This window comes from Myotis davidii, unplaced genomic scaffold, assembly GCF_000327345.1.
Source record: "Myotis davidii unplaced genomic scaffold, ASM32734v1 scaffold309, whole genome shotgun sequence".
Taxonomy (NCBI): Eukaryota; Metazoa; Chordata; class Mammalia; order Chiroptera; family Vespertilionidae; genus Myotis; species Myotis davidii.
The window spans coordinates 1878893-1905441 of NW_006383013.1; the positions used below are offsets into that span (position 1 = coordinate 1878893).

At 41.1% G+C, this 26549-nt stretch overlaps 1 protein-coding gene across 9 annotated transcripts in view; it reads left to right on the plus strand.

Moving 5' to 3' along the window:
- Nucleotides 1–26549, plus strand: part of TTLL5 (tubulin tyrosine ligase like 5) — a 269203-nt gene that overhangs the window by 46929 nt on the left and 195725 nt on the right. For 7 of the 9 annotated variants that reach the window (XM_015558041.1, XM_015558046.1, XM_015558042.1 and 4 more), the window contains 7 exons: nucleotides 2581–2682; nucleotides 4668–4759; nucleotides 6002–6109; nucleotides 18418–18499; nucleotides 20083–20144; nucleotides 21483–21577; nucleotides 23691–23732. In XM_015558041.1, coding sequence (XP_015413527.1) covers nucleotides 2581–2682; nucleotides 4668–4759; nucleotides 6002–6109; nucleotides 18418–18499; nucleotides 20083–20144; nucleotides 21483–21577; nucleotides 23691–23732 — 583 coding nt within the window. The remainder of the gene's footprint in view (nucleotides 1–2580; nucleotides 2683–4667; nucleotides 4760–6001; nucleotides 6110–18417; nucleotides 18500–20082; nucleotides 20145–21482; nucleotides 21578–23690; nucleotides 23733–26549) is intronic. The other 2 variants (XM_015558043.1, XM_015558048.1) reach the window with 1 other exon arrangement.

The window sequence follows — 26549 nt, forward strand, 5'->3', positions numbered from 1 at the left end:
TGTCTTCTTTGTGGACGTTGAACCCTGTGGGCCACCTGGTTTCTCTGCTTACGTAACCTCCTGCTCTACCTCTGAGCTGCCTTCCCATCCTGTCCACTGTCTTTCTCACATGAGCCTTGGTTGCCACTAGGCTGCAGGAAGGAAGGTCTGGTTTTTATTAGTTGGCCAAATAATTAAAAAACAAAACAAAACCTTTCATAGGTGAATCAGAACTTGATTCTTGTACCAGATCTGAGACCAATGGGGCCAGATGAGAAGGAGATGTTACAAGTGGTGATCAGAGATGAATATGGTCTGTAACGTGGATTTTGGAGAGAACCATAAGCTCTTCCTGGGGTAGGAGGAAAGGGGAGGTGTACACCTCCCTCCCTTGTGCACGGTCTTCTGCATGTCCCATTGGGCATGTCCCATCGGGCTAAGGGAGATGCAGAAGGTAGCACTTTTGTCCCTTTGAGTAACTTTTCCATCGAGATGACATTTTTTGTTTTCTCTTAGTTTTTACTTCTTGCCACTTTTTACACTCTATCAAACCCACTCTGACATTAATAATCTTAAGCTGGGGGTCAGAATATAAATTCCCTAGCAAAAAGGAAGATTAGAAAGAAGAAAAGTTATTTTTAAAGAGCTGCAATCCTATTGAAAAAAGGCGTGTAGGAATGACGTGTGTTGGGTTACAGTTAACCACCAGGCTTTTGCCAATCTTTTCTTGTTGTTGGCCCACTTTGATCAGTTCTCATATTTAGGAGAGATGAAGAACCTCTTTCTCTGAAGCATAACCTTTTCCCGTCCTTGAAATCATTCTTCTTTTTGGGGAGATGATGGCAGGAGGTGTATCACTGTGAGGTAACGTCCAGGTGAGGCAGGCAGCTTCTGTGGGGTCACCATGGACCCCCTTTGCATTTTGTAAGAATTCAGAGAGCGACTGTCCCCCACTTGCTTGGAGACAGCCTGCTGAAGGACGATTGGTAAATATAGGCAAGGTTTACTCACCATGGAGTGACACGGCTGGAAGTTAGGTGCTAACTACTGGCGGTATCTGGGAAATTTGAGCTTCCTCTCTGTATAGACTTAATGCACGTCAAACTCTTGTGCCTTAGCCATTCATGCCTAGCCAGCATTTTCTCTTTGTCCACATCCTTCTTCCTGGCCTCCTGTTTGTTTTATGTTCATTTCCTAGGTTTTTCTGTTGTTGTTTTCGCACTGTTGTTTCTTTGGCTCATATATTTCTAGTACAGGAACCTAGGGAGTGGATATAGTGGATGGGTGGGTGAGAAGAAATAGAGACAAGGACAGTTTAAAATGCTGACCTTTAATGTGGTAAAAATTCATATTGACTTCATAGTCTGAGTGAGCATATGTAAATAATTTGTGAAGCGTATGAAAATAAACGCATGGACTTCCAGGATTTTTTTCTACACACTTGGATGTGCCTCTTGGGAAAACCACTTCAGTGAACTGTGGTGGTATGTAAACAGGGGTTGATATTTACCATAACCATTCGACTCAAGTGTCCTTTTGTTGATGTTGGGCATCACTGGGAAGTTTTCTCCTTCCTGGTTACTTCCTTCAGAGGCACGTAGACTTTAGGTTTTGGTCTTCTTTTGACAGCAGTCCAGGATATCAGATTGCTGCCCTGTTTTCAGTGGGCTCCATGTTTAATTTCTCTGTCTTTTGCTTTCGTCCCAAATTCAGGAATTAATCTCCTGCACTGTGCTCATATTGATGCTATTCTGCAGACATGGGCTTTGTCTGCTGTTGATGCTGACATTATTTTCTTAAAATGAACTTTATAGATCAGTTCTGTTGTTTCTTTGGAGATGAGCTCTAAGTCTATATATTGCTATGCTGTCCTTTTATTCTTTTTGCTTAATATTTTCCATAGACTGTGTGGGCACTCACTAGGTATTTTTGACCAGCTAATGCCTCATCCTCCACAGCATCCTGCGCACAGTTTCCCAGGCTGTGAATAACTGTTCTCACCTTTCATCCCTCCCAAGGTTCTATAGAAGAGAAGCAGCATCTTGTAGTTAAAAACATGGGTTTTTGAGTCAGTGTGATTTGGTATAAATTACTTAATCTTTCAAGATCACATTTTAGTTTTGATACCTATTTTTAAAAATTAGATATAATATTGCCTGGGCCGGGTGGTTCAGTTGGTTAGAGTGTCATGCTGTACACCAAAAGGTTGTGGGTTCAATTTCCGGTCAGGGCACATACCTAGGTTGTGGGTTTGATCTCCAGTTGGGAGGCAACCAGTTGATGTTTCTCTCCCATCTCTCTCTCGCCCCCCCCCTTCTTTCTCTCTCTCTCTCTCTCTCTCTCTCTCTAATCAATAAAACATATCCCCGGATGAGGATTAAAAATTTTAGATATACTAGCAATATTACCTACTTGAGAGAGTTGCTGTAAGGATTGAATTAAAAGCGGTACTATGTATTAAACACTTAGCATGGATGTTGGAACTCAGCATTTAGTAATGGTGTCACCCTCCTTTTATTAAAATCTCCTTGATCCTGCATTCTAGCCTTTATTTCCTTGAAACCCTGTTCCTGGCATTTAACCTGTGTCCCTTTCTGCCAGGTTTGCAACAGTGCGATATGATCAAGGAGCCAAAAACATTCGGAACCAGTTCATGCACCTGACAAATTACAGTGTGAATAAGAAGAGTGGCGACTATGTCAGGTATTGGCCGCACCGAGCCAGGAGCTGGAGAAGTCAGTCTCATCTGGGGGTGTTGTGGAAGTAAAAGTCAACGTGTTGCCCTGGAGGCAAACTTTATGTTTCTGTCCATGTAACATATGAAAAGCTGTGAGTCACTTACCGCAGTTTTGAGGCATATCTGCTGTTGCTTCTTCATTGCTTACACAGTTACAGCGCCACCTTCTCTACCAAAATATGCTTTCCCAAGTTTCATCTTCCTCATTCATTGTCTTCCCTCACTTGGCTTAGGGGTGGGAATTTAATGCGCATAGGAAACTTTCTAGAAGTCAAGAAATGAGATCATTTCAGCATTTGATAAAATGTATCAAAAGTTTTAAAAATATTTGTGCCCTTTGACCCAGCAATTCCATTTCTAGGAATTTAACCTTAAGGAGTAATGAAGGATGTGCACACAAGATCAGAGACACAAATGTTCGTCACTGTACATTATCAGGTGGAAACAGCAGGTTACCAGGCACTACATGCAATTAATTTCTTTTTTTGAACATATAAGATAAGAACATATAAGATAGCTGTTTATTTGTGCTGGAGGGGGACAGGAAACTAGAAAGACAGACACAAAAATGTTAACAGCTCTTAACTATAGTGGATGGAATTATAGGTGGGGGATTTCTATTTTTTTCTCAGAGCTTTTATGTACTTCCTACATTTTTCTAAAATAAATACTTGTATGATCAAGAGGGAAAAACTTAGGAATAAATTTAATAAAGAAATGAGGCCATCTCAGAAAAGGATTCAGTGGAAGGGAATACCAGCCCAGCTGTGTGGAAATATTCTTTCTGCTCTGTTTTCTTTCATTCTGATAATTTTGCCAGAAAGTGGAAAAATAAAAAATAAACCCAAATAGTTACTTTCTACTCAGACTAAAAATAGGTGCCTACAAAGTCCAAGGAAAGAAAGAAAGAAAAAGAAAGAGAGAAAGAGGGAAGGAAAGGGAGGGATCTGGAAGTGATTGAATGGTTGCTGAGCTGTATAGATTGCATTGCGTATCCTGTGAACAGTATTAATTGGTTGAAGAAATCTCCGTCATTTTGAAAGATGCGCAAAGAAGCAACTGGCGGGTCATGGGGCGCTGGTAGGGAGTGAGGGGGCAGTGGCAAAACACACGTTCCAGATGGCAAGACCTTTCCAACAGTCTTGGGAGTCTGCCCGTTTGCATCCTGCTGCTTTCGTGGAGGTATACTGCATCACTTCTGTTGTTGCTCTAGTGCAGTGGTTGGCAAACTACGGCCCCTTGAGTGTGGCTTTTCCACAAAATACCACGTGCGAGCGCGCACGTACAGTATGATTGAAACTTCGTGGCCCATGCGCAGAAGTCAGTATTTTGTGGAAGAGCCACACTCAAGGGGCCAAAGAGCCGCATGTGGCTCGTGAGCCACAGTTTGCTGACCACTGCTCTAGTGCATTCTCCCTTCCCTTCAGTGATAAATGGAAAGGTATATTTAAAAAGCTGTGTCTGCCACCAGAGAGGAGGGAACTTGCTTCAGATGCTAAAGCAATTCTGTGCTTGGTTAGCTCATTAAAATACTCCACTATGTCTCTCACTAACCCACCCAGGCTCAATTTTGGTCTGAAAATGGCATCAGAGGTGGTTTTGTGGGCTCCTGACATTTACCTCAAAGGCTAGATTTTCACTCCAAACATTTCAATCTATTAATGCACTGGAATCATTCATAAACTTGTTTATATTCTTTCACACATTTCTTTCATGATGCATAATTGTTTGATTTAGGAAGACTTGACTGCTTTTTCCCCTACACCCCTCAATAAGGCAAGCTATATTCATTTTCATTTCAATGGAAGAAATTGATGTAAAGGGATATATGACAGAAAGGTTTAAGGAAAAGTGATGAGGTGGAAGTTGGCAAAAAACTCTTTGTAAAATAATATGTTTCCACAGCCAGGCCTAGTTGCATATGTGACCTTGATCTATTAATTTATTTTAGTTGTGATGATCCAGAAGTGGAGGATTATGGGAACAAATGGAGCATGAGCGCTATGCTTAGGTATCTGAAACAAGAAGGCAGAGATACAACTGGTGAGTACCAGGCCGTTTTTCTTTTTGACTTCCCTTCTCTGTATAACTTTACCGTTGTCTCATCAGCAGTTAGTCTTTAATTTCAATACTGTTGCTGAGACATTGATGGGATCACCGTTTTTGGTCTCAGTTTTTCCTGTCCTTTATGAGATGGGGAAAAGGCTTTCCGTGATCCCGGAATCTCTTTTCTTGCTTCTGGTTTGAAAAGCACAACTTTCTCCTTTAATATTCAGTGAACTGATCCTTTGTAAATGTTGAACTGCTAACAAAAATATACTTTCAGTTTTTATTTTTATTTTTAAAATATATTTATTGATCTTAGAGGAGGGGAGAGAGAGAAACATCAATGATGAGAGAATCATTGATCGGTTGCCTCCTGCACACCGCCCCCCATTGGGGATTGATACTGCAACCTGGGCATGTGCCCGCACTGGGAATCAAACCCTGAACTCCTGGTTCATGTGTCTGTGCTCAACCACTGAGCCACACCAGTGCGGCTACTTGCTGTCTGCTTTTTAAATAACGAGTTTTCTCCATATTGGCCTTGAATTCAAAATTTTCTAAGTTAATCTCTCTTATACATGTTGCTAAATTGGAGAATGGACTATGTGAAGTTTGAGTGTGGGGCTTGGAATCAAAATGGACACCATTGCTGAGCCTTGAGCAGAATGGGAACTGTGCCACAGGCCTATCTCAGTCCACACAGGGAAGGTGATAGAGGAGTGAGAAGGGGAGGAAGGCTCCTTCTCCATTCTGTGTCTTCTGTGGTCATAGGCAGCCACCTTTTTGACTGTGTTCCTCTATTCACAGATATGCCTTCTCCTGGAGCACCCATTCACAAGATTGCCATACAGAGACTTTTTTGAATGAACACACATGCTTTTATATTAGACTAGGGGCCCAGTGCATGGCCTTCATGCACAGGTGGGGGGCGTGGCCTGCGGGAATCAGCCCATCCTGGGAGCACCGCTCACCCCTGTGGACCGCCCTCTGAGTGGCTGCTCCTGTTGTGGGAGCGCACTGACCACCAGGGGGCAGCTCTTGTGTTGAGTATCTGCCACCTGGTGGTCAGTGCGAGAAATAGTGACTGGTCAAGTGGTCGTTCTGGTTGTTCCACTGTTTGGTCGCTGGGCTTTTATTATATAGGATTGTGTTCTGGAATCGATTCTTTCTAATCCATGCATTGTGGTGTCCCTCCTCCCCCTCCTCCTCTTCCTCCTCCTCCTCCTTTTTTTTTTGTAGCGTTGATGGCCCATGTAGAAGACCTGATCATTAAGACTGTAATCTCTGCTGAGCTAGCTATTGCTACAGCCTGTAAAACCTTTGTTCCTCATCGCAGCAGTTGTTTTGGTAAGGAGACTCAAGAAGCTTAAAGTGTTTTATGAAAAGGGGCTTGGGAAGTTGGGCTGAGATCCTGGGGTAGAAAGTGATTCTGCAGGAGTAAGGTATGTGGTGGATTTTTATTCCTTTCTAAGTTCACATGAAGATCCTACTAAGAGGCCAGTGGTAAGCTTAGTTGGCGGTCCCCTGAGAATGAACTAGCTTTCTGTGTGGGAAGCAGGGATTGGAACTAAAGTATGAGTCTCTTTGTCAGAGTGCAATCAGAAAAAGTCTGCAACGGACTGTACAGGAATCCAGCTTTAACAAATATATTCCAGAGCTCTTTGGCAGCCAGACTGGGAGCTGTTCCAAGAAGCTCTGGCTGGTACCAGTGTGTGCTTTCTCCTATTTTCCAATGACTCCTCCTTTTTGTTTTAGTCTTCTCTCTAGCGGGTTCCTCCCCTACCCCTCTCCTTCTTTACTCTCTTCCTCTTTCTCCTCTCCTCCTCTTCTCTTCTCTAACTCCCTGATTGCACAGAGAAGGAGAGAGACACACTTACTGGGTCAGGAAGCCTATTGCCGACTGACCCACTAGCGGTGCTGGTAGCATTTGTTTTCTGTGTGGATGTGAACTCGTAGTGATTCCCAGTAAAGTCACATGGGCTTTCAGCAGGTGTTAGGCTTTGTTAGTAAAACCCACTAGGCTCATAGATGGGGGATAATGAAAGCAATGCAGTGATAAGTCATGGCTCGCGTAGGAGGCAGGGTAACAGAAAAGTAAAGACCTTCAGGTATAGAGCCTGCGAGACGTAGGCTGAGACCCATTTACTCCCCTTACTAATGTTCTGATTTTCAGAAAATTGCACCAATTCTGATTCCTCAACTAGGAAACAGCAGTGATGATGCACTGCCTCCTCAGAGTACCAGGAAGAGCAAGTGAGACGGTGCATGTGGAGCGCGTGGCACATGCCTGGCCTTTAATGTGACGCAATAAACAGTTTTTTGTTATATTTATAGCTAGCCATTATAAGTCTTAATCTCTTTAATGGATTATCATAATAACCTGTACTGTAGGGGCACTGAACAAAGGAAAGTGTTGAGACTGAATAGAAGATGGTAGATAAGCCAGGACCTAAAATTATATAGGAAAAGAAGAGGTTGTGATATCTTTTTATTTTATTTATTTAATTACTTTTAAACCTGTTTTTTTTTTTTTTTTTATTGATTTCAAAGAGAGGACAAGAGAAGGAGGGAGAGAGAGAAACATCAGTGATGAGAGAGAATCATTGATCGGCTGCCTCCTGCATGCCCCCACTGGGGAAGGAGCCCACAACCCAGGCATGTGCCCTGACTGGTAATTGAACCCTGAGCTTCTGGTTCATAGGTCGACACTCAGCCATTGAGCCACGCCGGCTGGGCTGAGTGCAAATATGTTCATGTCTTCTAAAACCCATAAATGGCTCCTTGGGTTTCAGTCGTCAACACAAACTTGATATAACTTCAAGCTTCCGAGGATCTGACCCCAGCTGGCTTTTCTAGAATTCTGTTTCCCTTCTTATGCCGTGTAATGTGACTGTACCACTGAGCACTCCGAGCCTTGTGCCTCTATGTAAGGTCTGCTCTCCAGCTCAGAAATTCTCCCATCTGCCTTGCACATTCCTCTATGTCCTAAGAGTCACCTCAACTTTGCTCTTCTAGAAATCCTAGTCTAACAAAGTGCCCTGTGTGTCTCCTCTTTCATATTCTGTACGTGTTCCATTATCTTTCTTTCCTATTGTATTGTGGTGTTTTGTTCACACGTCCATCTCTCCGGTAGTCTCTGAGCTTGCCTTTGTGAATTCTTAGTAGTCACTGTCTCCCTGCCCCTCTCACCCTCTTTCTGCCAAACCAAACCACTCACCATCTCCCTGGACCTCTAGGTCCTTTGCTAACCCTTTGCCTTTGCACCTGCTTCATCCTGTGTCTGAAATACCTAGCAGATTATGACATCTTTCAAGACGAAGTCAAGTATCACTTCTTTGGAGAAGTTTTTCCTGAGTCTTCAGTCTAAGTTAACCTCCCCACCCCCAGCACTGTTCATAGTCTGCAGTGGTTCCTGCATGTGGCCCGGTACCCAGTCATGTGTCTGTCCCCCCACTGGACCAGAAGCTCTTTGAGGGCAGCAACAGTGTCCCCCTCTTTCTGCCCCTCCCATGCATAGCAGCATTTTGTGTTAGAAGATGTTTAAGAAATATTTGTTGAGTGACTGATTGGTACTTGTTTTCATTGCCTTTTGGTGGCCTGACAGTAGGCTTCATAATAAATCTGATTTGGTAAGGGCTTAGAGCTCTTAGAATTATTGTAAACTGTTTGAGGAGAGGGTGTGGGGACTGTAAGTCCAACTTCAAAAACCTTACTAGACAAAAAAAATAAATAAAGGTTTCTTTTCCACATCTGCTTGGCTATTATGTGAGGGTAAATTTCTTGGTGTAAAAAATCTTTGTTCTAGAATCATCACAAACTTTTGTGACTGTTTCCTTTTCTATTTTGTTTTATTGCTTGATTGTCTTTTGGAAGCTTAAGACTTTCTTATACTTAATGGCAATTGAAGTTCTGATGTGAAGTAAGCAGCGACTTTCTCTGATTCGGTGAATACTCCCAAGGTCCGTGTCCTCACCCATGGTCTCCTTCCCCCTCCCTACTTGTGTTCAGTTTTAATAAACTGAGTGCATCTGGAGTTTTTTAAGTTATTGACTGTGTTCTTGGCTTTTGTGGTTGTAATTCTACTTCCTGTCAGCCCTGGGATTCTGTGTGCTTCGTTAACCCCCCCATAAGACATGATTTTGTAAACGTGTGTATATTTGTGTGGATCTCTTTGCCTCCCACTGATTCCTAACCTCCCATGGGCTTTAAGTTACAAGGAATAAGCTGTTTTGTTTGTTTTTTCCTTTTTTTAAAATTTGTTTTAAAGTAAACAGGAATTGAGAGTTTCCCAGAAGAATTTGGCTTGAACAGAGCATTGGTGCTTTTAGAGGAAGCCAATAGTCCAGTGATGGGGTTCACTGTTTTTTTTTTTTTTTTTGGTTGCTGTTTCTGCCTTTCCACATTATGAATCCTTGCCAGGAGCATTCCATTGCTATCTAAGTGTTTCTGTCCTATCATTTCTCGCTCACCCTACCATCTGATGCCCAACTGTGCTTCCAGGTACCTTCAGTATTCCCATTCATTTATTTACGTAGGCATTGAACTTTTTTTTCCTTTCACTTTATGCTCTGTGCAGGGCATAGATAAGAGTCTGTTCCTTTCAAACCAAATTGTACATGGCATGTAACATACATATATATATAAATATATATTAGAGGCCCAGTGCACAAATTCGTGCACCAGTGGGTCCCTCAGCCTGGCCTGTGGGATCAGGCTGAAACCAGCTCTCCGAAGAGGCCTGCTGTACGAATTCATGCACCAGTGGGGTCCCTCGGCCTGGCCCGCGGGATCAGGCCGAAACCAGCTCTCCAACATCCCCTGAGGGGGTCCAGGATAGCAAGAGGGCACAGGTCAGGCCGAGGAACCCCACTGGTGCATGATCGGGGCTGGGGAGGGAAGACAGAGGTTGGCCAGCTGGGGAGGGACCATGGGAGGGCCCAAGGGTGTGGCTGGCCCATTTCGCTCAGTCCCGATTGGCTGGACCCCAGCAGCAAGCTTACCTACCAGTCAGAGCGTCTTCCCCCTGGTAGTCAGTGCACACCATAGCGACTAGTCGACCGGTCCACTCTCTGCCCGTGGTGGTCAGTGTATGTCATGGTGAGCAGTTGAGTGGCCTTAACATATCGTTAGCTTATTATGCTTTGATTGGTTGAACAGCCAACTGGACACTTAGCATATTAGGTTTTTATTATATAGGATGTTTTTGGGGGGAGTGATCATTTTGCTTATTTACTTCAGTTGGCATTGCTGGCAGGGCCTACCTCCTGTGTAATCCGACACGGCAGGACTGCATGCCAACGCACAGGCTGCATTTTGAATGTCTCAGACCATTTGCTAGAGTGTAAATCCATGTAGACTGTGAAAAGATGCGGTCCGTAACACTGCCCCCACCAGCTTGAAGGGTTGTACTCATGCATGTGGGGTGCATGCTTTCATGTTGTTTCCACCAAATTCTCACTCTGCCATCTGCATGATGCAACTGGAAACGTGATTCATCGGACCACATGACTTTTTTCCAATGCTCGACTGTACAATCCTTGTATTCCTGTGTGAATTGGAGGCGTTTTATCTTAGTAACTGCAGACAGCAAAGGTGTTCGAACAGGCCTTCGGCTCCCATATCCCACACGATGCAGTGTACGGCTAATTTGCCTACAAACGTCAGGTGGTCATAATATTCTGGCCACTCAGCCCACGTTCGAAGGCTGTTAAATCGCGTTGTACACCCATATCTTCAGAAAAAAATCACTTCTGTCGTGGTAAACAACCTGCTTCCCTATTTATAATGGTCTGGCCCTCTAGCAACTTCAGCATGCAATTATAGCTAATGTGCCTACAAACGTCAGTTGGTCATAATAATCTGGCCACTCAGTGTATATATATACATATATATACACATATATGTGTGTGTGTGTATACGTATATATTTGCATTGTGTTATTAGTATGTAAATGTAGACTTAGGAACTTTCACAAACCACCCAGAACTTAGCCATTTAATGTTTTTTCATAGATGTATACATCTGGAAAGGACCTCAGAGAACAACTAGAAAAGAAATTGAGATCCTGAGAAATTAAGACTCTTCAGGCTCTAGAACTAGTGAGTGAAGAACTCAGATAAGAGAGACTCAGCTTAGAGATAAGGGGTCAGAAGATGGGTTTTGGCAATTAAGTCATCTTGATCATAAGACTTGATTTATAGAACTTTATTGTTGTTAATCCTCACACAAGGATAGTTTTCCATTGGTGTTTTAGAGAGAGGAAGGGAGGGGAAGAGACACAGAGAAAGAGAAATGTCGATGTGAGAGACACATCAATTGGTTGGCCCCCATAGGCACCCCAACCCGGGCCAAGGATCGAGCCTACAGCCAAGATATGTGCCCTTGACCAGAATTGAACCCATGACCCTTCAGTCTGCGGGCCAATGCTCTAGCCACTGAGCCATATGGGCTGTAGAACTCTCCCAGTAAAACAGATTTTTGATGATCTAATTTTTATTGCCTTCAAGATTGTGAAAAAGTGGTACCATGTGAAATATGTGCTTAAAGAGCAACACTTTAAATATGCTTAGGAAATTGGCACCATGAGATGACTGGCTATGAGAACAGCTTTTTTGACCAGTTGGAGAAAAGCAGCCAAAAACAACAGGATGTTAGCTGCTCTTTAAAGATGCTGCTGCTGACAGTGATTTTATCTGTGTGTGAAGATGGCTGAAGTGACAGGCTATGACCCTGTTCCTCTCGAGCCTGGGATCATATGAGCCCGCTGTCATGCCACTTGTGAAATTCATGAGACTGGCTTTGTTTAGGTCAGAGACTAGTGGTATCTTTGCTCTGGGTAAATCAGGCTCAGGAAACCTCTCTTTGTTGGATGAATGCTGGTTTGACCTTTTATTGCTATTGTTCTAGACGAGTGGTTCTCAACCTTCTGGCCCTTTAAATACAGTTCCTCATGTTGTGACCCAACCATAAAATTATTCTCGTTGCTACTTCATAACTGTAATGTTGCTACTGTTATGAATCGTAATGTAAATATCTGATATGCAGGATGGTCTTAGGCGACCCCTGTGAAAGGGTCGTTCGACCGCCAAAGAGGTCGCGACCCACAGGTTGAGAACCACTGTTCTAGACCATTTCACAGAGTTAGCTGACATTCTTAAAGAGAGAAGGCCCATAAATATTTGTTAAAGGAATGGAAGCAGGCAATATACATTCTCCAACAATGTAAACTACTTGACCAATAGCAACAAAAAATAATGAAAGTCATCAAACAGTTCACTTTTCGAGACAGTCTTCTTGTCTGGTTCATCCCATGCTCTATTTAGATGGGAAGAGAAGTTTATTGTAGAGGGGACTTAATAGAAAGTACCTACTATTTGTAAGTACTCTTCATTAGTTATATTCTTTATTCCTCTTAACTATTACTCATGTTAATAGATAAGGAAAGAAGATTCAGAGAGGTTAAATAATCTGTCCTAGGGCCTAAATGGCAAAGCCAAATTTGAGAGGCAGGTCTCTGGCTCTTTCTCCACCCACATAAAGTTCTGAAGTGTCCGGCCACTTCTGGCATGCCCCATATTCTGGATTCTCCTGCTCTCCTGTAACTAAACCTCAGGAGAAACCATAGCATCCTTTCTAGTAGATCAGGCCTGAGCAAGGGCACTCTTTCTGCCCTAACCAACAGTACCAAGTCCTCGCTACTCCTTCCAAACCTACCTTTACATATGGTAGCCAGATACCATGTTGATTTATTGGACTAGTTAACAAATTGGCTCTGGGCTTTTTCTTTTATTTAGTTCATTTTCCTGTGGACCTTGACCTGCTTTTTTCCAAATTCTCCTTCTGGACCCCAGATAAAGACTTCCTCCTTGGGTTTTCAAATCAAAACCAAAGCCAAGGTGAAAAGAATTTCCTTTCTACAATAGCATTTGCCTGACAGCGAGTCCTGGATAGTGTCAGCCCTCTCCACTGCCTCAGGGATTATAGCTTCAACTGGGACTTTATTTCTGGGGAGGGTTAGTAGATTGATTCCAAAATTAGTGGTGTGACATGTTTAGTAATCTTTTAGGCTTTGAATGTCTTATTATTCTCTCTATGAAATATTTTTTTTTACCTTCCCTCCCTAGGCCATCTTTTATCAAGTTTTTCCTTAATATGTCAAAATCCTAATAAGAATTTCTCTTATTTTCTTTATGGTTGGTGGTTTTATTGTGAATATTTCGTCTTGTGATTAGGGTTATTTGGGGGGAGTACCTGCAAATTCTTTTGTCTTTTTCAAAAATTATACAATTTTTCACTTAAAATTTCTTTCTTTTCCCTTCTATTTTCTTTTCTCCCCCACCTCAGTATTTCTTGATTGCTTTCTATGTTCTTTTTATGATGTAGGCTGCTGGATACTTAACGATGAATAAGACATGGGCCCTGCCCTTGAGGGGTGGGGAGGAGCAGGCATGAAATGATAAATGACAGTACAAGAAGTGAGGTGACAAGTGCTCTTGGGATACACAAGACTTACCAGCTGTGCCTACAGGAGCCAGGGAAAGTCATTCCTTGCAGAGGGAATATGACATGCAGAACAGTGTCATGAAACGATGTGACATTGTGACTAGATGTGGCCTGCCTAGGATGGGGTGGCCAGAGGTAAAGTTATGGAAATAGGTTGGGGCCCAGCTGTAAAGGCCTGACATGCTTAAGTTCATCTGGTAGACAGCAGCCAGCCACTGGACGTTTGTGAGCAGGAGAGCAATAGGATCATTATTATTTTCTTTAACTTTTATCATGATTTGACCCAAAGCTTGGTATGATATAATTACACAGGGAAAACTGTTCAACATTACTGGAAGTGACTAGTTTAAAATCTTTCGGGAACCAACCTGACATCACTGTGTATTGCTGACAATCACTGCCTGTCTTTATTAGATTTATGTCTTAGAAAGGTAATTCTGATACCATGTAGAGAATGGACTACAGTGGGGAGAGACTCGTGCTAGGAAAATCATTTCATAGGTAAGAGGTACACAGTGGTAATATACGTATACTTACCATGTGACCCAAGAAACATGAAACCATATGTTCACATAAATACCTGTACATGAATGTTTATAGTAGCTCTATTCATAATCACCAAAGATTGGAAGCAACACAAATGTCCATCATCTGTTGAATGGATATATAAATTGTGGTATGTCCATAAAATGGAATACTACTTAATAATAAAAGGGAAGAACTATATGATTGATACATATAATAACATAGATAGCTCTCAAAAGCACATATGAAGTGAAAGAAAATAATTCTCAAAAGGCTAAATACAGTATGATTCCATTTATTTGACTTTGTGGGAAAAGGCAGAAATCAGATAAGTGGTTGCTGGTGGATAGGGAATGAGGATTGACTACAAAGGTGCAGAAGGTCATATTTGTGATAGAAATATTCTATATCTTGATTGTGGTGGCAGCTAAACAATTGTATACATTTGTCAAAACTCATCAAACTGTACATTTTAAGTGTGAATTTCATTGTATGTAAACATGCCTCAATAAGCCTATCTTAAAATAAGAGACAGTGGTAGATAGATGAACCTCACAAACATGCTAAATGAAAGAAGCCAGACTCAAAAGAGTACTAGTATATTCTGCATGCTTCCATTTATATGAAATTTTAGAATAAGCTAGACTAATCTATAGTGAAATAGGAATAGTGATTGGGGGCCCTGGCCGGTGTGGCTCAGATGGTTGGAACATTGTCCCATATACCAAAAGGTCCTGGGTTCGATTCCCAGTCAGGGCACATAGCTGGGTTGCAGGTTTGGTCCCCAGTTGGGGTTCATCTGAGAAACCGATCCATGTTTTTTTCTCACATCAATGTTTTTTTCTCTCTTCCTCCTCTCTCCCTCTCCTTTCCTATCTGTAAAACTAGTAAACATATCCTTGGTGGAGGACTTAAAAAATAAAATAAAAAGAATAGTGATTGGGGGTGTGACAGAGGAAGCAGGGTTTTTACCAGGAAGGAACATGAGGGACCTTTCTGGGGTAATGGAAATGTTCTGTGTGGATGGATATGAGTGTATCGAATCATCAAGACTCATATCAAATTGTATACTTAAGGTCTGTCCATTTCATTTTATGTAAATTATACCTTAAAAGAAAACATAGAAGGCTGGATTAAAGATAAATAGAGAAAGATCTGGTAATATGTTGGATTTGGAGACTGATGGGTGGGGTTACCATTTTTCAAGATGAGGAATAATAGGAAGCCAAACAGGTTTTGGGGAAAGATAATGAATTATGTTTTGCCGAGTGTTGAGTATCTGTGGGATGTCCTAGTGAAGTTGTCTAGAAGGCAGTTGGAATTATGGATTTGGTGTCCTGGAGACACTTAACTAAAGATGTAGATTTGAATGTCATCATCATAGTATGAATTGCAGCCATGAGAATACATGTGATCAATCACCCAAGAAGAGAAGTAGAATTGAGAAGGAAAGAGCCCTGAGGAAACCACCCTGGCAAACCTGCCAGTGATTAGCTGGGCAGAAGAGAAGGAACGAAAGAAGGAGAGGGAGGAGGAGGAGAACCAGCAGAGAGTAGTGTCCTGGAACCAAGGGAGAAGGAAGTTCCAATAAGTAAGGGATGGTCAATAGCTTCAGATGCTTGGGCTTAGCAGTAAGGCAGTCTTTGGCGATCATAGTGAGAACGGTCTGTTAGAGTGGGAGCAGAGCACATTCTGTGGGTTGGGGAGTGAATAGGCATGAAGAAAATTAAGGCAGCTGTGTTACAGAAACAGGGAGGTGAGGATGCTAATGTAAAGTAAGAAGTGGAGCCAAGCGTTTCTGACCATTCACTAGTATAATTGTCAAGTTTGTTTTGATTTGGCTGGAGGCTAAGGAAATATTTCTCACCAAGGAAAAAGTTCCTGTGGAAATGTTAAGGTGGTAGCAACAGTCTTTCAAAACTACTTGCTCTCCTGTCATGATGAAGGCAACACAGAGGAACAGAGAAACTAGCTCAGAACTGGGAAACCCCAGCTTGCCTGCACCCCTCAATGACAGGAACACTAGGAGATGTCATCCTGGAATCTGAAGTTTTGAAATTCTAGACACTGCAGCTAAAACACACAAAATTGAAAGGTCTGGAAGTTTAATATTCTCAGTACAACCTGCTTCTTACCCTTTAAAACTCTTAATGTCCACAGAAAAGACGAATCATAAGTTAAAAAGGTTACCAAGACTCTAGTAGCCTGTAAAGGACCCAAATTATTATTTTTATCCTGAGCCGATTTTAAGAGATAAGCCTGATACAAATGCTGTCTTTTTACCCCATTTCTTTCCCCCAGTTCCAGCTTCTTAGGTGAGCTGGGCTTTGCACCTTGTTGTAATGCTATCGGGGACTTATCCCACTCTTTTAAAAAATATGTTTTTATTGATTTCAGAGAGAGAGGAAGAGAAAGGGATAGAGAGATATAATCATCAGTCGGCTGCCTCCTGCTGCTCCCTGCTGGGGATCAAGCCCCCAACCCTGGGGAATGTGCCCTGATGGGGAATCGAACCATGACCACCTGGTTCACAGGTCAGTGCTCAACCACTGAGTTACACCGATTGGCTGACTTATCCCACTCTTAAATGATAGTAGATCCAACCTGGGCATGAATAAGATGTAGTTAGATTCAGAGCTGATTATGAGATTGTTATGAGATTGATGGATTTTATTCACCCGAGTAAAAATTAAGTTATCACCGTAAAGGATATTTTCTTCCTTTGGGTTATATTTTTTCCTTTCCAGAATATTGGTTCTTGGCCTTTCAACTGAGATTCTTGGAATTTGCCTCTTAATTTGGAATATAGTTAAGTGAATGTGTTGGCTATTTAATGTGAGGTGTTGAAATAGTGGGTCTCTATTCTGATTTCAATTTGTATTCATTTGTGATTGATTCTGAAAATCTGATCAATATGTGGATCAATCATTATTCTCATCCTGTTCCTCATACTGTTATTATTGATAATATTACTACTTTATGAAACAGTTGAATCCTGTGCTTCAGCTTTTAAAATCTGAAGAGAATGTTATTTTATTTGAATCAGACTCACATTTTATTCTCTCTTGCTTTTATGATACTAATATGGACTTGTAGATTTTGCAGTTAGGTTTTTCCTTTTATTATTTATTTATTATTATTTTTTAAATTCTTTATTGTTAAAAGTATTACATGCGTCTCCTTTTCCCCCGCATTGATCTCTCCCCAGCCATCCCCACCCACCAGCACATACCCTCCCTCCTCTCTCCCCTAGTCTGTGTCCATTGGTTATGCTCATATGCATGCATACAAGTCCTTTGGTTGATCTCTTACCCTCTCACCTCCTCGCCTTCCCTCATAGGTTGGACAGTCTGTTTGATGCTTCAGTGACTCTGATTCTATTTTTGCTCATCAGTTTATGTTGTTCATTATATTCCACATGTGAGTGATATTTATCTTTCTCTGACTGGCTTATTTCGCTTAGCATAATGCTCTCTAGTTCCATCCATACTGTTGCAAATGGTAAGAATTCCTTCTTTTTTACAGCAGCGTAGTATTCCACTGTGTAGAGGTACCACAATTTTCTAATCCACTTATCTGCTGATGGGCACTTAGGCTGTTTCCAAATCTTAGCTATTGTAAACTGTGCTGCTATGAATATAGGGGTGCATATTTCCTTTCTGATTGGTGTTTCTGGTTTCTTGGGCTATAGTCCTAGAAGCGGGATTACTGGGTCAAATGAAAGTTCCATTTTTAGTTTTTTGAGGAAATGCCATACTGTTTTCCACAGTGGCTACACCAGTTTGCATTCTCACCAGCAGTGTAGAGTCTTAGTAATAATAATAAGGAGAATAAAGGTTGTCCACTGAGGTTATTACAAAGTTAGGCTCATCCCTGCATTCTGGGAGAAAAGGCTGCTCATGGTTCTTGCTCTGCTCTTTGCAACAATTGGGGAGTTAGGGGAGAGAATCAGTGAAGAATCCAGAGCCATGGAAATGTGATTCCTGCTCCCTCAGGAGGTGCAGGGTGGCTGTCACAGTCCTGCTCTGCTGTCACTGGCTCCTTTCTCTTCTGTCTTTCATCCTTTCTGTGTTATTTTCTATCTTCAAAGGGAATTGAAACCATAGAGAAGGGGAGAGAATAAATACATTTTACATTTAGATGTCTTCTTGACTAGATTGCTAAAGCAAGATCGTGGTTTAAGAAAATGTGATGGAAGGATCCTAGAGAGAGGCCCTCAACAGACTTTTCTGTTTTCAGAGTGTGATGGGGAAGTGGTGGTAGACAACCCAGAACAAGCCCAAAACAGCATTGATATTGGATGCACTTGTGGCATTCCTCTTTCCAACTTTTTTTTGTTTTTTTTAACCCGTGACACAGCAGAATCATGCTGTTAACCTCTAATCAGGATGTCAATAGAGTAGATGGTAAAACTGGGGTTTTCTTTTATAGCATTGTTTTCTTATTATCTCTAGAGCTTGATTAATTTCTCTTGAACTTGAAAGATTCTCCGCTTCTGCTTCCTCTTACTACTGATACTCAGCAAGTTTCTAGGCCTCTGATGGGAGTTGATTGGATTGAATCTTCCAGGTCTTTGTTTGGTTGTGACATGGAAACTGATCTTGTGTATCATGTTGTTGTATTTCTAGAACTCTATGGCTTTGACGTGCTCATAGATTCTACTCTGAAGCCATGGTTGTTGGAAGTGAATCTCTCTCCTTCTTTGGCTTGGTAAGTAGTCCATTCTATTTAATAGCAAAGGAGAACCCTCTAGTGAATAGCACTTAGACACAGTTTTTTTTATTTTTTATTTTTTGTCATTTCTCTTGGCACTAGAAGATTTTCCCCCCCTAGTTACTAGATAGAGATGCCTAGAATTTCTAAATTTGGGAGATTTGTGGTATGTTGTCAAAGTCCATTTGGCAGCCATGGATCCCTATCCTACTAGTCAATTTGTGCTTTATGTTTACTGTCTTACTGGGCTTTTAAAGGATGCTTCTTGCATTCATTTTTACATGTTTATCCCCAATTCATATTCTCTCTCTCTCTCTCTCTCTTTCTCTCTCTTTCTCTCTCTCTCAACTTTATAGGTGCTCTGCTAAGGCTAAAGAAATACATGTGGTATTGTATTTCCTTTATTATGAAAGGCTTATACAGACTCAAATCCACATAAACTATAAAGATACTTATAGAGCTGGGCCTAGGGTAGAGTAGATAACAGCTGGTCCTTTTGTCCTGGTATTCACCCAAGATTAAAGTTTAAACATTTCCAATAATTTTTAACCTGTCTATTATGCAGAAGAAGGTAAGAAACATTTTTTAATACTAGAGGAGATTCTGCTTATATCTGCAGCAAGAGCCAGAGTTTCTGTTCGTTATATGCATCTCTAAACAGCTAGGAAACCCTGGAGGTTCATTTCAGAGACCACCCAGCTCTGCATTGTTAAGGATGAGCATTGTTGGCAGAATGCCAGGGAATCAAATGAAGACAGATAGACTATGTGGAGTGGGAGTTTGGCTTAATCCCAGTAGTAAGGTGTGGAGCTAGATACTGCAGATGCTTCAGATGTGGTGCTACACTTCTGGCCAGTCAGCTTTTATCAGCTTGCCCAGCACAGACGGTGTTAGAGGGACATCCTACAGTGTTAGAGGCTCCCGGAATGAGTGGGCTCACGGGGAAATGCCTCCTCAGCACAGCCAACATGGCAGGCACCGCCACACGGGGGCCTCCAGCTTTCAGTCTGTGCTGTTTCTATTTCCACGTGGGCTCCTGCTGCATCATTTGGTCAGATGTTGGGATAATTTATATTTATTTTGCCCACATTTGCAAGCCTGTAAGCTTAAGAAGATTGACTTAGAACAGAAAATGATGCCTTAAAAAAAGTCCAGAGAGAGCCAAAGTTTCTTCTGTGGCATGCAAATGTGATTTGACTATTGCATCAGTAAAAAAGTAATTTCATTGATGGGCACCTCATAAAAAAGTCTGAACCTCTAAAGTCCACAGTGATAGTGAAGCAGTATTCTTGACTTGTGCAAAATTTGAATTGCACAAGACCTTCTCGACTGAAAAGATTGCATGTCAAGGAATCAACGCCTTGGTGCTGGGCCTGCCTTACGGAGGATGAGTTTAACATCAAGCTTTTATTTCTAGTACTTTTGCCAGATTTCATTTTCTTTTTCCACAGATTGGATGTGCTTTATGTGTTGCTGCTCATCAACATTTGGAAGCTTTGCTATATTGGGGCCCATTAGGGGCAGCTATTATGTTAACCTATAAAATTATCGATTGCTCTTTTCTTTCTCTTTTCTGTTAGTGATGCCCCTCTGGACCTAAAGATTAAAGCCAGTATGATTTCAGATATGTTCACTGTTGTAGGTGAGTAGTGGTGTTTTCTGAAATCGCACACAAAAGTTATCCAGAGTGTCCATTTTTTCAGGCTCCATAGGTGTTGCCAATTGGCAGTTCCTAAGCCATGCTGGATGTCTTGTACCAAAAAATTATATTTTCAGGGAAGTGTTTATGTGTTCTACTCCCCCTGGCTCCATCCTGTCCTGAGGTTGAACCACAACTAGGGCTGAGACCTAATTCCTGGGCACAGGAATTATGAGCTGAGGAAGAGAATCAAGCAAAGGTCTGGAGAAAGAATATTTTTCTCTGAGCTGGGACAGTGAGACCCACTGAAGAGGCTTTGGTACGAAGGAGGCTGGCTGTATTTCTGCTGGTGTCAACATGAGCTGCGGCGGCTATAACTGAAGTAGTTATAACGGAAACAGTTCACGGCAAAAATTCCTTTTTGAGTAGATAAACCAAAACTTTGAAATGGAGATGGGCAGTCAGGTGGATATGTTGTTATTTGTTGCTGGTTTTTTTTTTTTTTAAGTATTCTAAAAAGACAAAATAAAATATATTTGACATGAACTAGTACTTGGTGTACCAGCAAAAGCTGTAAAACTTAGTTACTCTGTTCTCCTTGGATGGGAATCTGCTTCCTTTTAGGATGCAAGTGAAATTAGTCCAAGCCTAATCTCGTAAGCCATGGAAAGGCTACAAAGCTCTTTTTTGTTGTTGATTTTTTAAAATGAATTTATTGGGGTGACATTGGTTAATAAAATCATGTAGGTCTCAGGTGTACAAGTCTATAATACATCATCTGTATGTTGGATTGTGTGTTCACAACCCCAAGTCAAGTCTCCTTCCATCACCATTTATTCCCCTGCAAAGCTCATTTTGAAAGTTGCCAGTAGAACACCTTCAGCAGTTCTAGAAGTGGATCCTGCAACTGGACAAGACTCCTCACTTGCTTCCGGATTCTCCCGGTAAAAACATTATTTTCCAGACACCATCCAGGAAGTCACTTTAAAATAATTTGTATTAAGAACTGTGTGTTTTTAAATGATGGTTTGCACCTTCATGCTGAAGCTCATCAAAACTGCACACCTCTTTTCCATCAGCGTCACGTCTCAGCTCCCCAGTGAGGAAGGTTGATGTAGCTGTGTATTTTCCTTTCTTGTTCTCCAGCTATGGTGGCTCAAAGTTCAAGCAGAATGTGTATGTGGGAGAGTCATGTCTAATCCTCTTGAGAACAGATCTCTGTAATATTCTCATCATATTTTTTATGATGTGCTGAATTAGTGCATCATAAAAAAAGGTGCAGCTCAACCTGCTGATTTCTTAGAAAATGACAGGTTTTAACATTTTCCATTCTCCATTCAGGATTTGTGTGCCAAGATCCTGCCCAGCGGGCATCAACCCGACCAATTTATCCCACCTTTGAGTCTTCCAGGCGAAACCCTTTCCAAAAATCTCAGGTAAGCAAATTCAGCACCAAGGAGCCCTAAGGAGGCTTCCTGGATATTGGCAGGCGATGTAAATGAGTGAGCTGAGGCTCCATGGATATGAGGTCACTCAGAGCAGAATTCGGGGATCATGCTGGACAGGAGGCAGTGACATTCACCTGTGGCTACTAGGTTATGCTTTCAAACAAGCTTACTGTCTGCTTTTTGTCTTTACTTTTCTTTTGGCTTCTTTTTCCATTATCTTTCCTTTTTTTCCCCCTCCTTTTAAAAATTGCCCTCTTTTTCCCCCTCAAATTGATATGCACACAAGTAAGGCACAGAAAGGGAGCCTACGAATTCCTGGTCATGACTGTGTCATGTTCTTTCTGATCTTCAGACTAGCTTCAGAAAGATGCTCAATTGAAATATCATCCTACAGTGATTCTCTTCAGAAGGATCCTCAGTGGAGCTGAGATGTTGGCTGAGGGTCAGGGAGACACAATGACTGTGGAAACCCGTGCATGTCTGAATCATCATTTGATCAAGCGTTGCTCCAGTCCTGCTGTTTTTATTCCAGTTAACCCATCAGCTAATCATTCTGTCTATTCATGCCATCATCCAAGCGGTCCCTGCCTGTGTAGACCTGGCTAGTTTCCACTTGTTTTTTGTTTGTTTGTTTTTTACCTTTAACATTTCTTACCTAAAAGATCCACGTTCCTCCTTTCTTCCCATCCGGATTATCTCGCCTGCTCATTTCATATTTACTGTCTGTTGCATTGTTTTGCATTCATTGACTTGTTGCTTTTAAATTGTCCAGTACTGGTCTGCTGGATTGTAAGCTCCCTGAAGGCAGGAACAGTTTCTTCTCCCTCTCCTTCTCCTCTCTCTTCCCTCACTCCACTGTACCCGCCATTAATCCCTTTCCCCTCCCTCCTCCTCCCACTCCTCTTCCTCCTCTTGCTAGTCTTAGAGTAATGCTGTTTCTGTTTGCTGTGCTCATACAGGTAACTTTTCATTAGAACAGGGTTTGCAAACTCAAATGCCTACAGGGTCTAAGGCAGACGGTGGAAATTAGGAAATAGGGCCAGGTGTGATAGAAGTAAGAGTGATGTGTCTGCAGGAGACTGGAGGGTGCCTGCACCCTATAAAAAGGAACACCTATTTTACTGTGTGCTCTAGCTGGTCGTTGCCATCTACGAGTGTGGGCCAAATGTTGTCAGATTTTCCTACTGTCAAAGGAATCAGAAATCTTATTTTAGAATATTGGCAACTAGTTCAATTAAAAAAAAGTACTTTGTAGACCAAACATAACATGCCTTTGCACTGGATTCAGTCTGGGCTGCCTACCTGAGACCTCCTGCTGTAAAGAGTGTTGTGATATGGAACGGAGTGTGCTATATTTTAAGGGGTATTATCTTGGATTAGAAGTAAAACCAGATAACAGGGTTGTACTTGATCAGTACATCATCACAGATCAAAGGGTTTTCTCTAATTTTTAATAAGAAAAAGTAGAGGATTAACCTAGGTGTACTAGGAAAACTGAATTTAGGCAGTCACATTCCTTTGTAAATAGTTTTCTGCAGTATCTGTGGCAAGAGCCACAGGCTTGTATAAAGGATTGTGAATGTTTATATACAGCTTTAACAGTTTCTGCCAGTTTCACTCTAAGGGCTGTATGTCAATCCTGGATGAATTGATCCTTTTTCTTAGTTTGTCTTTCAGCTTCCATTGGTGACTCTTTTTGCAAATCATAGAGAATTTATCACCATTTGTCTTGCTACCTGGTAGATAATGGCCGGACCTTATCCATAAGCAGCCCACAGGACATTTATTAAAGGCTAAAGAAACGATAGACTAGGGTATGTTTTGCACACTGTGTGAAACACATTTATCAGGATGGGGAGTTAACTTCATGACAGTAGGATTTTGACTTCAGTGGTAAGAAGGTGAAACTGGAATAGATATACCATAGAGAAAGCAGTGTGAAAATATTGTTCTTGTTTTCCAGGCACAGAGTGTAGGTCTCTTGCTTTTGGTTTTTGAATGGAGATCATCTTTTTGTTTTTTATATCATAGACTAGGAGTTGGGAAATATAGGCATGTTAGGAGAAGATAAGGCTTTATTCCATTTTTCTGTCTTTTATAGCATCCAGTATCTGCACAATTTCAATCACCAAACACTAACCAGGTAAGTTCTGGATCATTTGGAGACTTCATTCAAATTTTTATCTCCATTTGCCAAGTGGAAAGCCTCTTAGCTTTACTCTTTCATAGTACATATGCTATGCTTCTACTCTTTGAACAGTTTAATAACATAGAATATGTGAAAATGAATGCACAGAGGTCTTTTGGATATAGAATTTAAGAGTAGAGGTTGCAGGAATGTATGAATCCTCTTTTCCTGGTAGTGATTATGCTGTGATGGAGACAGTTGAATTTAAATGATGAACAGTGTATAGAGAGGCATATCTGTCGCTTTAACCAAACTCTTCCAGAAAGGAAATACCATAGCTCACAAATAACCTTTCTTTTGTTCAGTCATCTTATGAAACATACTACAGGCCCAGTGCAAGAAATTTGTGCACAGGTAGGGTCCCTAGGCCTGGCTGGTGATCAGAACTGATCAGGGCCTTCTGGCTGCCAGCTGGGGCCTCCCTTCCCCAGTTGCCAGCTGCTGACTGCTGGCCAGGGCCTTCTTTCATTCTGCACCGCCCCCTGGTGGTCAGTGCACATCATAGCAAGCGATTGAACTCCTGGTCAAACTCCTGAGTGGACAATTTGCATATTAAGCTTTTAGATAGATAGATAGATAGATAGATAGATAGATAGATAGATAGATAGATAGATAGATTGTTGTCAGTAGGTTAATATTGGAAACGTTTTCACATTGAATATTGGGCTATATTTGAGTTTCTCAACAGTTATTTATTATATGGTGTGACTTGCAGTTTTATGACTCTTAGAAACTCTGCCATAATTAATGTCTCAGATCCTACCTTTAAAATAAGACAAAATATTTTATCTCCATCTCTTAATGATCAGCAGGTGCCCTCTTATTTTTTTTGTTAGCAGTAATTGAGAATAACTGTCTTCTTTTCCATGAAGATTTTTTAAAACAGCTTTTTGAAATGCTAGGGTAGCAATCAGGGTACTGCTCCTGTTGTTCGAAGCTTTGATATGAGTGGTATAGACATTTCACACATAAGTGTGTCACTTGCAGCTCTTAGTTCTTTAGCAGAATGCTCCAGTATATTTGTTTTGTCATTTGTACTGTCTGATGTAGTAGAGCTCAGAGGCTTGAATTGTAAATTTATTAAGCTCCTGTTTTGTTAAATTGATTTACATGAATCCAAGAAGTGAAAAAAACACACAAACTTACTGGTTGTTTAGTATTTGGAAACTTGTTATTGTGGTTCGGTAATACGAGTTTTGGTGTTTATTTGGTAGAATTCAAAACTGTAATATTTAGAGTTTTGCATTTAGCAAGTACCTAAGTGCTCGCTACTCTCCATGGCAAGCAAACACCCCCCTTCACCCCCGTCCCAATCCAAGGCTGTTGACTTCAGAGTGCTTACATTCTACATATCCCTCAAACTAGTCTACTTAAGGAGAACATAAAAAGTATTGTTCCATAGCCTTCTGAATTTGCCTCCAAAGAAGTGCCTCTGATGCGTAATTCTAACCTTAATTTCTCTTTACCCGTTTGAACCATAGTCCATCTACTCCATGCTGGCAGTGCCATAGGTTGCAGTAGCCTGTGGATGAGCGAGACCTCTCTCTAGTCATGTCTTTGAACACTGCTAATGTGACACAGAGCCTTCGTGGTTTTATCAGCCCACTTTATGTGTGTGGAATTCTTTGACTCTGACTGTTCTTTGCAGTGCTCTGCTTTGTCACTGTCTGTCAGCTAATGAGGCACTTTCAACTCCACAGTAGTTTAGTCAAAACTCACTAAAAAAAAAAAAATGAAATTCTCTGCTCTGGCCATTTAGACTCTGTCAAGTGTTCTTTGTCTGTTGATAGCAGGTTGTGGGGTCATGTGTAGTCCTTTGCCTGTTGGCTGCCTGACTGTTCCTTAACTGTTAGACCTTGGGCGAGTTCCCTTAAGTCTCTGAGGCTCACTTCCCACATTTGTCAAATGAGAATAATAATACATACATGGAGTTATGGGTGAGAAGGAAATGATAAAATAAAGGCAAAATATTTAGGATAGCTCTGGACACATAGTTTACCTTCATAAGATTTAGTCTCCTTCACACTTTTGAATCCTATTGATTTTTCTTCTACCCATTCCACAATATCTGGTGGGTTTTTTAAAAAAATGCTCATTTAGCTATAGTTATATTTTTTCACATTTGCTGTTATCCACAAATGCAAATAAGTGATTTTATTATTTATTTATTGATCAATCCTGCCAGGCATTAATGAAGATTCTAAATACTGCCTAAGACCCATTTTGGAAATCACTTCCTTATTTGGTTCACTGCTATTTATCTTATCCTACAGTTTCGTCTTTTAACTTTTTCAGTTTTTGTGGTTGTATTTTAATCATTGTATCATGACATTAAGCCCTAATTGGAAATATAATTTTGAACAAAAATTATGTGGAATTTTTACAAATGCCTCTGTAAAATCCAAAGGTATTAAATCTATTTGCTATATTCCCCCTTTTTTTGTAATTTTGTCCTAAAAAATAAAAAAATTAAAGCATGTTTTATTTTATTGATTATTCTTAATCATTTATTTTTATTTTTATTTTATTTTATTTATTTATTTTTTTTATTGCTTAAAGTATTACAAAGGGTATTACATATGTGTCCATTTCCCCCGCCCCTGCCCTAGACAGCGGACTGACTTTCCTAAAAACGACAACAAAACAAAATCCTATCTTAAAACTTTGATGCTTCAGATACTTTCATTATTTCTCATTGTCATAAAGTCCTATTTCATTAGAATGGGATTAAAAGACTTTCAGGCATCATCCCCTAACTGCCCAGCCTCATCT